Source organism: Buceros rhinoceros, unplaced genomic scaffold (assembly GCF_000710305.1).
Source record: "Buceros rhinoceros silvestris isolate BGI_N320 unplaced genomic scaffold, ASM71030v1 scaffold780, whole genome shotgun sequence".
Classification (NCBI taxonomy): Eukaryota; Metazoa; Chordata; class Aves; order Bucerotiformes; family Bucerotidae; genus Buceros; species Buceros rhinoceros.
Genome location: NW_010387650.1, coordinates 26,951 through 39,422, shown reverse-complemented (window position 1 = coordinate 39,422; position 12,472 = coordinate 26,951). Strand labels below are relative to the sequence as shown.

Below are 12,472 nucleotides of genomic sequence, written 5' to 3'. Positions count from 1 at the left end.
AAGGGTTTTAGAGGTCTTGTTTTGTGAGTCTTACTGCCGCAGTGCCTAGGGGAGGGATAGGTTTGAAACACTGGGTCCTGACCCCTCTGGGCTTACTGTTTTGCTGGGACACGGAGTACTGTAAAATGAACACATGCTTGGTCCTGTACGGTTTGATTCTCCTGTCAAGGAGAAGACGGTTACACAGTAGGTGAAACGGAATTGTAGGAATGTGGGTACACAGTGCGTTAGTCCGCAGCCTGAGCAGCGAGCGAGCGGTGACGGAAATAGATCTGGGAGTCCCCTTCCTCCCTTGGTCCTGTACGGTTTGATTCTCCTGTCAAGGAGAAGACGGTTACACAGTAGGTGAAACGGAATTGTAGGAATGTGGGTACACAGTGCGTTAGTCCGCAGCCTGAGCAGCGAGCGAGCGGTGACGGAAATGTCTCTTCCCCTGGCTGTCGGTATTTGCCTTCACCAGGGAACTGCTAGCTGCTGGCTGTCAAAGGTAGGTAGCAGTACCTGGCTCTTGTTGCCTGAGAAGCAGCTCGTATGGTGTCTTCACCGTAACGGGAAAAACCCATGTGCCATTTCCTAAAACTGGGAAGGAGGTGCCGCTTTCAGTCCCTCATGCTGCTGCGGACTGCATCTACCCCCTGGGTGAGGAATTGCCAGAAATTGTACGCTTGTGTTTCTATGTCACCAGGATTTCCCCAGCATTTTGTGACTGCATCTGTTCTGCTTTCCTGTGATTTTGAAGAGAAGCCCTCTCGGTGACTCCTGAGTGACCGATATAAATGAAGTGCTATCAGCCTTTGGAGAAGAAGGATTTTGAGGAGAAAAATCATGTGGCGTGCTGAAAACTGAAGCTGCGTGCTACATTTTTAATGAGAGATTTCAGTCTACAGCACTGGGCATTCATCAGATTCTCCACAGACCGCTAAATATCCTTCAGTTACTCCCACAAACAAGTGTGGAGAGTTGTCTGCTTCTTCACTGCAAGGAACGCTCTCTTTGCATTGACTCGCTCTCACAATTGCTCTGTGTCAGTCCTTGAGATCCGCATTGTGAGACCTTCCTTTCTGCGGCAGTGGCACATGTCGTCGCGGGTACTGAAATGCAGTCGAGTATAAAGGCCATTTAGTCAGTGCCAGCATTCATCTGGACATTAGCATGTTCTGTGCTTGATGCTGAAACGTGCCAGGCTCCCTGATCATGATCAGCAAAGCTTTTAAACTTGGACATAAAGCTCTCTGTCAGTGCTGCCGTTGGTTTCGGTGGAGCCAATCCCACAGTTAAACTTGCTAAAATGATTAGCAAGTAAGGGGTGAGAGCACTCCGTTTCTGGAGACTTAATGAATAGGTCATATCAATCTCGCTAAAAATAAGAAACCCCCCAGAATACCCCAGTTAAAAGGAGAGTTCATGATCTTTGCTATTGTATCGGTGGGGAATCAGACCAAGGGAGAGCAAGTGTACAGCAAACAGAGGATGCAGAGTCAAGCTGATAGTAACACAGCCATCCTGACTGGAAACTCTGAGAGGTTTTCCTTCTCTTTTAAGTCACTCCTTTTGTAGAAGAACCATAGCCTACGTATAATAAAGTCTTAAAGCCAGGCAGCCATTTAAGCCTTACAGCTGGTAATTTGAGGTCTTCCTTGTGAATGTGTTTTCCTATGTCAACACTGATTTATTACTGGGGGGGAAAAAAAAAATTAATATTACCAGAAGACTCTATTTCCTATGGGTTTTCTCATGAAGTGCTGACAAAAATAGGGCTGAAATCTAAACTGAAATTGCCAGGATGGATTCTGAATTGTAGGTTTCTTTGTAAGCAGAATGATCCAGACTAACCTAAAAACACAGATTCTTTGTCTGAAGTGGGTATTGCCACTTACAGCGATTAAAAACAAATGTGTGGGAAGCATTCGGCTTCTGATAGAGCCTTGGTGATTTCCCTCTGTCCTCCATGCGCGTGGAAGGACATGCGTACCTTGGAGAGGCAGTGCCAGCAAATAGACGCTGTGCACGCTGCCTCCTGTGAGCCGACTGGATATCTGTGCGCAAGCGGCTGTTCTATGCACTCACATTTTACTTCGTGGTAGATTAAGTATTTGGCAGGCACATTAGGTGCCTATTTTAAAATATTTATTCCCGTGTTTATTTTTCTTTCATATGCTGCTGCAGTAACAAGTTACTTGTTCTTAACCAGTGATTTTGTATATTCCTCCAAGAGACTGAAGCCAGACACAGTAGATATAAAGAGAAATTATGGTGGGAGGCAAAAAAATTCCATTTCCTAAAAAGGGAAAGAAAATGCAGCTTTTCTGTGTTTACCCAGCCCCTTATCCTGCCTAGGGCCGCATCTACCCCCTGAGTCAGTAGCAGTCATTTATCTTATATCCGTTAGACAAAAATGCTCATACAGATGGGTGGCTGTGCACAGTGTCTGCAGGTGAAAGAGGGAGCAGATGCAGGGGGGTGCTGTCACACGCACTGCCTGCAGAATCAGGTGTCGTCTGAGCTGCTGCATGCTCTGGCATCTTCCCAGGGCTGTATGGGAGAGGACTTTGAGAACCTTGTGAACCTGATCTGTATCTGCTCGTTGATTTGGAGAGCGGTCGCTCTCCATGCGGATGATTTTTTTTTCACATCAGAGAGAATACTTTTGAAAAGGCAGTAGGGGAGCTCCTAGGAGGCAGCCCCAGGGTGACTTGGTAGAGTTGGAGGGTTCAAGCAGTATTTGGAAGGGGAGGGTGTGCCTCAGAGACAAGCGGTATATTAACATCAGTCTGACTGCTGCTGCGGCCGAGTTAAACAAGTGCTTCACTTGTGTGGACACTGAGACAGCCTCTGTGGTCGAGTGAAATGAGACTGAAGAAGAAGTACGTGCTTTGGAGAGTCTGCAGAGGATAGGTGTGATGTGCTGCTGGGCGAAGGACTGACACAACACAGTCCCTGACACAGCTCTTAGGACTTTTGTTTGCAGCCTGGCTGCTGAGAAATCGTATCAGGGATGGGGTTTGTCTGACACACATCGCCAGTAGATTAGGAGGATCATGTTCTAGGTGGTCTATGGAATCGTGTTTCAGACATGTCCTGTTGATTTGCTGTTTTTCCTAAATGTTGTTTCTCTCTGTTTCACTTCTTTCTGGCACTGCACTCCAGGTTTCTGTGACTCCTGTATCCCGTTTTACTCTCCCGATCTGGTTTTGATGTTTTAGCAAAGTCTCCAGGACCAGGCTTGTGTCTCATGGTCATTTATTTACTGTTGCCTCTTTCTTCTACATGTTGTTTCTTTGGCATTTTTTTGGCCTCATGTACTTCTAGCTTGTCGTTGCATCCTTTCTTTTGCTTTTACGAGATGGGAAGTTTTGGGCCCTGCACCTGCAATATCCACCCAGAGAGTAGTTTTGAAAGAATTCCATTAAAACTGCAGATACGTTCAAATGTAGCTTTACATTTAGCACTTTTTTGAATGAGTAGATCTGTGCATAATAGTTTTACTACTTAAGAGTGACTTTCTAGTTTTCTTCTTTGAAATCAGAAATGCTTTAGAAGTTTTTGGCTGCAGCGTGGTTTTTGACGCATTGTTTTAAAATATAAATTATAGAAATGAAGTTAAAAGGTTTTGATCTGTGTAACAGCTAAATATTCCTGCAGCATATTCCTGTCTGTGTAAATCAGCTTGTCAATCAAATTACCTGACTACAGCTATCTGTTCTGGGAGGCAATACCTAACGATATGCTTTACACCAATACCGTTCTCCGAGGATTTCCAATAATTTAAATTAATAAAAATATTGAAATGCTCTGAGACACATGAAGTGACCTTTGCGTCACAGAAAAGTTACGTTACAGAAGTTCACGCAAAGTTTCCTGTAAGCTTTATAAAAGGTTGTTATGCCCTTTGGTAGGCTTCAGAATTACTCAAATTCAGAATTACCCCACTTTGCCTGGGTGCAGCGGGATATCAAAAGGTTAGCAAACGAGTGGCGATCTCAATCTCCTGACCTAGCCCCAGAACAACCCTTCCTTTATAAGTAGGTAGTTTTGTCCAGCGATGCAGAAGCAAAGCCCTTGGCATTTATTACTCTGATGTGTGTCTATTCCCAGGACACTACATTTCTGTGGATACGTCTTACGAGGGTGAGAAGGCGGTGCTGTCCAGCCCTGAGCTGTACTCGGAGGAGTGGAGCTGTATCAGGCTGATCTATCAGATAGCGGCGTCTCCAGAGACTTCACCCGATCCCACCCGTCTCAACCTGTACGTGCGGCAGGAAGGGGAGAGCTTTGATCGTTTGCTGTGGTCAGCCAAGGAGCCTTCTGACAGCTGGCTCATCGCTAGCTTGGATTTAGTGAACAGCACAAAGAAGTACAAGGTAAGCCTGGTTTTAGAAGACACCGCAGGCTTTCTGGTGCACATGTCGGTGTGTCTGGACTGCTTTCCAACAGGTCCTCTCTGGGCCCTGTCCTTGGCTTCCACCCTTAGGGCTGACCCTAGAACCAGTGAGCAGAGCTGGGTGAGTCAGGCAGTCGATGCTTCTCCCGGCAAATCCATGGTGCGGCTCACAGGGAAGCATGGCTGGCTGAGCCAGGGGGCGAGGATGCCTCACCTCGTGGCAGCCCTGCAGAGCTGCTGGCATCCTGTCGCAGATACAGGACCTCCCAGACCTTGGGACTGCAGCTGCACTCACACGCTCCTGTCCTCTGTGTGCTTCTGAGAGGAGTCAGGAGTTGAGAGGAGAGTGTTTCTACCCAAACCCCGTCACGGCATATCTCTCACAGAACGATTCTGCATAGCCACAGCTGAGGAATCTGGATTCCCGTACTCCATGTATGAAGTGCGGGATTTTTTTGCCTTGTCTCATTGTCCTTCTGTCCTCAGGGAAAGGCAGTGATTTAATCTGTAATGCGTTCTGCCAAGTTCTTCCTGCAAAAGTGCTTCTCCTGTCTGTGAGGGTGATGAGCCCCCCATGTATATTCCATTTCTTCTCATATTTATCCTGCTTAAATGTTCAGGGTGATAATGGACATGCTGAAACCCTAAAATTTACACTTTGGTTTATATTGTGCAGATTGTACTGGAAGGTGAAATCGGACAAGATAAATCTGCCAGCATAGCAATTTTTGAAATTAAAATAACTCCTGGATATTGTATTGGTAAGTACCATCTGCTCAGCTTCCATATTCTCTGCATAGAAAAAAAAATTACCTTGTTGGCAGTTTTAAAACTGAATTAAAGGTCTGGGTTTAGGAAAAAGAGTTTTATTTTCCTTTTTGAAAAGTAGGCTGCCATATTTGGTACAGATACAGTTTTTGAGCACTAGTACGTGTTTTTGTTCACCCATCTCTGTGATATATGTATATATAGACATTTCACACACACTCATTCTAAAGCTATGTATTGTTCAAGCAGGAACAAGCATTCTATTTTAACAGAACTAGATTGCTGCAAATAATAGACATAACATCTGTGACAGCACTTCTGCTGTCTGCCAGCTCAGGCTTCCTTACAGTGGCATCTTGCAGGCTGAAGACTCAAAACTCTGTGGATATTTACACTTACTGCTATTTCCTCGCGGCATTTTCCAAAAATTGCTAGTGAAGCTTAAAAATTTCAGCAGCCGGGAGGGTGGGAGACCCTTGTATTCCTGGGGAGCTCTGGTGGGGTCCAACCGAGTTGTCACAGTTTTTTGGCTCTGTGAGGGAAACACAGCAGTCTCATTACCACTGGGAAACAGCTTTGCTTCTAACCACCCCTGATGTGCAAGAGGAAGTTCTGCTCCGGCTGTGCAATACTATGAAGTGGTGTATTTTAAATCTATTTTATCTGGTTCTAAATCACAGCAGTCCTGTGTTGCCAAACAATGAAAAGATTGGTCAGGCTGAACGGGAGGGAAATGAGAATTTTATCACAACTTGATCAAAAATTGAGGCTGTGTTTGCTTCCATTTATTATAAGCCACTAAGTGCCATGAACAGTTGTATAAATACAGGCGTTCTCTGCTCTGCCTTGTGTAAAAGCAGTCCAGCACTGAGCAATAGCCTCTCTTCTGGTTTCTGTGATGAAAATGTGTGCTCTCAGCCGGTGATGTCTGCAATTGCAGAATGTGACTTTGAAGAAAATCATCTCTGTGGCTTTGTGAACCGCTGGAACCCCAATGTCAACTGGTTTGTTGGTGGAGGGAACATTCGCAATTCTGAGGCTATCCTGCCCAAAGACCACACGCTTAACAGTGAACTGGGTAAGCTATAAATGTGAAACAGAAGTGCTGTGGAAAATTTGAGTCTGGGATCCATGAATGATGCTTATCCTGCAAATTATCATGTGAGTTCTTTCTTTTCTCCTAGTATTGGGTGGGGTAAGAATAACTTGTGTGAAAAAAGGGATTAGAAGAAGTCGGGGGGAATTTACAGAACTTCACACAAAGTGTCCTGTAAGCTTTATAAAAGCCCTTTGCTAGGCTTCAGAATTACTCAAAATGAAAATAAAATTTTTGGAGGGGGGGAAATTCATCTTCCTGTCCATTCTTAAAGTATGGGCCGCAGTAAGTTGTAAAATCTCGTACTGCTGCTCTGTACATCTGGCAGGAGCTTTCCTTCCAGAGGTTATTGGGGAAGTTGAGTAGGAAAACTAAGGGGCTCAAACATATTTGGAGAATCTCAGGTTAAATTTCACTATTTAGGAGTTTTGTTTCATTCAGTCAGATGCGGTGCTGTTAGTAAAGTCTGTCGGAGGCAGAATGCTGTAAAGACTTTAACGATTTTCAGCACTTGCCCTGTGTGCAGTACTTGTCCCTGCCACCTTGTTGGGAGGAGAATGTTTTACGTAGTCAGAAAGAAGAGCTGGGGGATGTCTTAGCTGCGGTGAGGTGGTGCGTGAAGAACCACAGCAGGTGACAGACAGAAGGTCCCGCAGCTGCAGCACACTGTGCGTGTCAGACAGTGTGATGCCTGTGATGGTGCAGGGAATCGCATCATGAAAATCAGGGCTGATCCCCTTTCCTTAACTCATGCCGCTGTGCCTCTTCATTTATTTCACAATAGTGTGAGTTGAGTACAGAGTGTCAGTCCAGCTCCGCATCACCATGTGGCACCTGAATACTGGTGAAATTCTGATGGAAGTTTAACTCACCTCAGCTTCCACAGCAGATAGTGGCTCTACCTTATTAAATAAATTACTGTATGTGATAGGAAACTCCGAGGAACTGGAGGAATCTGTTTTCTTATAGCCAGAGTATTTCTTTTTCACACCAAACCATAACTGCTCACCATCAACTGAGGAGACTCCAAGAAGCCAAAGGTCACAAAACAGCCTTCTTTTTGCAAGAGTTGTGCTATGAAGGTACATCAGCCAGGGAGATCACTATTCCGCTATAAACTGTGGTAAAACTGCAGAGCAAAAGCGAAGCCCAGAACTTCTCATGCAAGTACTGCTGAAATCTCACCAGTCCCCGGGCAGTGGGCAGGCTGGAGGAAACCCACAGCCAAGCAAGCCCTTTCCTCTCCTTCCACTGCAGTGGAGAGAGAACTGACATCTCCAGGTTTGAGAACATACTAGCTAATTAATGTGGTGCTGTAGGTACAAACCTAATGGCACGGTTTGCAGTATCCATGCTGATGTACCCTGTCTGTCTGACACTTCATTCTCCTGTAAGTCTTCTTAAAAGAACCATTTTTTCTGTTCATCAGCTGATGCCATTTGATGCTGTATTTCTAGGAGTGTAGAGGAAGAAAACCCACAGCTGCACAGCATATCTGTGCACATGGATGTGTCCAGTTCAAATCAAGATAGCTCGCCCGAAATCAAAGTTAGAGAATCTGTACCCTTTGAAAACCCTTCAGGTCATATTGGCGGTTGAGGGGGAAGGATTCTACTCATCTCTACTGCATTTTCCTGTTCATTAACATCTCCCCAAAGTCATCTTTAAAGACGTTACAAAACCTCAGTCTATTCTGTAAAGATAAAACATTTAGGAACCATATCCTAGAGAAACTGAGCAGAATTATACAAGCAGTGAGATGTGCCCAGTGAAGGTTATTTACTGATTCATTTCATATATTAAATGAACTGCTGAGTAAAACGCGTGCCACGCATGTAAAACATGGCTTGTGGTCTTGTGCATTTACTTGGGTAGCCTCAGTAACAGTTCACCTGGAAAAAGACAAAATAGTGTACAGAGCTATTGGGAGACATTTATGAATGACTCCCAAAATTCAGAGCATTTATTACTTTCCTGAATGTAAAGGTCTCATATAAAGACTTAAGAAGGAGCCAAGACTGACTGTTTTGCCAGTGGTATCTTAGTCAAACTTCTTTGGGTTGTATATTGGAGGAAAGGAGAAAAAAAATCCAAATTCTCTTGGAATTACTAAGATTTCCTAGGAGTCAAGCATCATTGTCCAGGTCATCGTGTCATAGTGTCAACCTGTCTAGTCCGTGTCCGCGTCCTGATACTTCTTGTAAGTGGTCTCCTTTAAAGAGTGTCCTTCTACCAAATGTCTTTTATACTTTCAGGTCACTACATGTACGTGGACTCGGTTTACGTCAAACATTTTCAGGAAGTGGCCCAGCTAATCTCACCGAAGACCACAGCCCCGCTGTCTGGCTGCTTGTCTTTTTATTATCAACTTAAGCAGGAGAGTAGCATTGTTTTCACCGTTTATTTGAGAGACATGAATGGCTTTTATGAAGAGATCTGGAAAAGAGACAGCGCACTGAGTGCGGACTGGGTGCTCGCAGAAGTTGACTTCAGCGCGCCGTACCCCATGGAGGTAAAGCAATCGTTCCTGTAGAGTCCAGCTACGACTTCCATGTTGCATCAGACGTAAGGGCCAGCGCAGGCCGGGAACGGCAGTGGCTGTCCAGTGTCTGAAAGAGGGTTATAAAGATGCTGGTGATCTGTTGTTTCCTTTGCCCACTGCATCAGGGTCAAGGAGGAACCGCTTTCCAATCTTACTGGTGCTTAATTTTCAGCAAGGATGAAGTCAGGTGGTGAAGTGCTTGAACAGAATACTTTGGGAGGCTGTATACTCCTACTAATATGAGATCTTTTGGTTCCTACTAAATACTGTTGATGTTCTCTCAGTCCCGTATTTCTGTGACTCAGTTCTCCATTTTTGAGGATGATGAGTATCATAAAATAATACAAGCCTCCCACTGCAGAAGAAAAAATTTTAAAAATATTTGTGCTTTATTCTCTGCCTTAAACAATTCTGCAGTGCAGCCTTTCAGTGCTTTCATGAGATGATAAGAGTCCAAACTTGGGTCCTATTAGTACAGTAGTCCTAAGATGTGAAAGCGGTCTCTCTGTATTTACTATAATTAATCCTAAGACTATCAGAAAGAAATTTAATTTTTTATTACTGAGTGTTTACTAACCTTAGAAGATTTGAATAAACGTTTTTATATATATATGTGTATGTGTGTGTGTATGTATAAAAAAAATATGTAGGCACACAAGTACATATATATGTATTAAAATATGTGTTTATTATATATATGGCGTATATACACTCATATATACATTGTATCTTTATGTAAAAACATTCTTATAGCTAGTAGGTATATAAATATCTTAGAAGATTATAACAAACTGTGTATATGTATTATATATACACATGTTATTTTTACATATGTATACACTCACTCCCTATATCTATGCTTCTAATGTTAGGATGACAGATAAATCAGCTTTCATTCTTCTTGCTTTATTCCACAGAAGTTTTTTGTTAATTCACCATAAGCTTGCAGATTTTCAGGAGTTATTAGGTGTTATAGCTGATTTTCAGTCCGGTGTTACACAGTCCTTTTGTACTCTGTAAAGTCAGTGACGAAGTTGTCCATTTGAACTGTCAGACTTCAAATGGTGTGGGAAAGGAGATTAGATCTGACAAGGTCTCATAACACTGAATGGAAAGCGAATTACTTAATAAAGTAACATGCAAGGGGAAAAGCAGTCCTAGTGCTATAGATGGATATTCATTAGTGATCCCTTAGAGCTTGGCGTTGCAGTGGTTAGTTTTGCGGGAACATCCTCAGTTCTTCATGGCATTCATAGAATCATCTGGGATGTTGGAAGCTATCTATACTGGAAAAAACAGCAAACCAGAGGATGTCGTACCACTGGGAGAATGCACAGGGTGCCCCTGCGTTCAGCGGAGTCAACTTCAACCCTCCCAGCTAAAAAAGAATGTCCTGGAACAACAGGAGGGAGGTGGAGATAATCAAAGTTATAGAGAGGTCACATTAATAAAATAACAGTGTGCAGCCTGTAAAAAAAAAATTATTGAAGGAGAATATCATAGAGGTTTGTAAAAATCGTGAATTACACAGCAAATATCAGCTCTTCCCTTTTTCTCATAACTTACAGTGCTGTTCCAAATTCTTAATTGCCTGGTAACAGTGTTAAAGGAAACCAAAGGGACGATTTTCCTCCTACATCACGTAACTGTAGAAGTCACTTCATCGCGTAACAAGACAGTGGGCTAGATGGGCCTTTACTCTGCTCCAGGAATTTTTATGTAATCCATCACAGAGATGATTACTTGATAGAAAAAAGATGACAACTTGCATATAATTTCTTCAGTTGGTTCAAGAGGCTCTTCTTTGTTTCACATGGCTAGAAGAGATCGCTCAGGATTCTCTCCTAGTTTGGGTCCCATTCCTAGGCAAGAATTGCAGGCATTGCTTTCACTGAGCAGGATCCCACTCTGGAAGCGTTTGTCCTTATATCCTTGTTTTGTCCCTGGTGTTGTCTTGTGATTCAGGCCTTTTCTCAAAGTTTTCCTGTAACTCAGGGCTTTGATATTTAAGAGAAATTTTAAGAGACTTCCTCAAGAGTTACTGACTGTCTTCCACTTACTTGAGGAAATTATGTCCTTTGGGACATTTGGACTAAGTACAAACATTGTTTGATTTTTGTCGTAAACAAAACACATCAATAGCTTTTCTGGTTCTTATCTTAACTATTTTTTTAAAGGAAATCTTCCTTGGCAGCTGATGCCAAGGCATGGGTGTCTGAGGAGAAAACAGTAGAACTTAATATTGTAAGAGCAGAGTAATCCACACAGCCTGTTTTCAGCTCTTGATACAGAGTCTAGAGACGGTAATAATGGGGCAGCTTTGGAGTTCTAGTCGATACTGAGTGGTGACCTGAATACTGGCTTTGTATGGCATCATGACTCCACTGCATCTTCAAAACCGATGCTTCATAAAGCAGCAGAAGAGCTATGTTCCCCTTGAGTTTTCCTTGTTCATCAGTGGGCAAAGGTCTGGTGCCACGGTCAGGCTCTGATTTATATCCCTAATAAGTGATAGCAACACCTGCAGTGCTGTCCAGAGGCACTGGATCCTTTCTGGGACATCCGATAAGAATTCTGTAATATGAAGAGGTGTACCGAAATTATTGTTCTGTATATGGTAGATGAATAACTCTTATGATTTCCAGGTAATATTCGAAGTTGCTTTCAACAGTGCCAAGGGAGGTTACGTTGCCCTTGATGACATTTCTTTCTCTCCGGTTTTCTGCAGCAATCAGACAGGTATGAGTTCTCATTGCTATTTACCTTCATTGTTTTCTCCCTTTGCTTTGCCTCTCTGAACCATCTGTCAGTACTTGCAATATTTGGTCACGATGTGCAGATGTTACCTTCTCAAGTGATGAGTGCCATTGGGTTCCTCTTCCTCCTGGAGACAGAACAGCGGATAGACACTAATGCCATTCATATGATCCGGAAACCAGACCTTAACGGTTCCTCTCCAAAGGCTTTGCCTCAGCGATCTCTGTCTGCATCACACCAGCTTTCGAACCAATCACCACTTCCTGGCCTGTGCAGAAAGAGAGGGAGATTTCCTCAGGTGTGATGGTATGAGGAAGAAAATGTCCTTTGGCTTTTAGTTATTGCTGGTGAAGGGAATGTCTTCTGCCATGCCACATGCCATGAGGTGTTCTTCAGAGCCAAATCTAGAACCTTGCCTTCCTGTCTTCGCTCTTCCAGGAGGTATTATTTTTCTCAGACAGTGGTGTGTCTGTCAGGTTTTTGTTAGGTTTTCACAGCAGCAGAAGTCAAGTGAATCTATGTGACCTCTGCTGCAGAGGCACTTGGCATGAAGGGCTTCGTGAGTGCAGCCTCTAAAGTGGCTGTGTACTGGTTGCTCGGGTTTTCCTGTAGCGCTAAGCAATAGTCAAAATAGATCAGTCAAATTAAGTCAAATTCAATTAGTCAAAAATAGATTAGTGGTTCCCCACTGAGCCCACTCATTCTTTCAGTCACAAGTTTGAATTTTTGGCTAATGTTTTGAAGTGATCAAGGAAAAAGAGAATTTTTTCTTTGCCCTTTTTTATCCACTTGGAGTCTCTCCTAGCTTTACCTACACTGCTCAAGTATCGGTAGGAGGTAGATTTCAGATATGTTATTAATCCACAACTTTTGGCTGAGTAAATCTAGTTGATTCATTAACTCCTCAATGCCAGCTCTGTGTTTGCTT

At 43.4% G+C, this 12,472-nt stretch overlaps 1 protein-coding gene across 1 annotated transcript in view; it reads left to right on the top strand.

Moving 5' to 3' along the window:
- Nucleotides 1-4,095: 4,095 nt before the first annotated feature.
- MAMDC2 (MAM domain containing 2) overlaps nt 4,096-12,472 on the top strand; it is a gene marked incomplete at its 5' end in the record, with an annotated part of 30,444 nt that continues 22,067 nt past the window's right edge. Inside the window, 5 exons of the mRNA XM_010132361.1 lie at nt 4,096-4,361; nt 5,058-5,142; nt 6,090-6,227; nt 8,501-8,757; nt 11,433-11,526. Coding sequence (XP_010130663.1) covers nt 4,096-4,361; nt 5,058-5,142; nt 6,090-6,227; nt 8,501-8,757; nt 11,433-11,526 — 840 coding nt within the window. The remainder of the gene's footprint in view (nt 4,362-5,057; nt 5,143-6,089; nt 6,228-8,500; nt 8,758-11,432; nt 11,527-12,472) is intronic.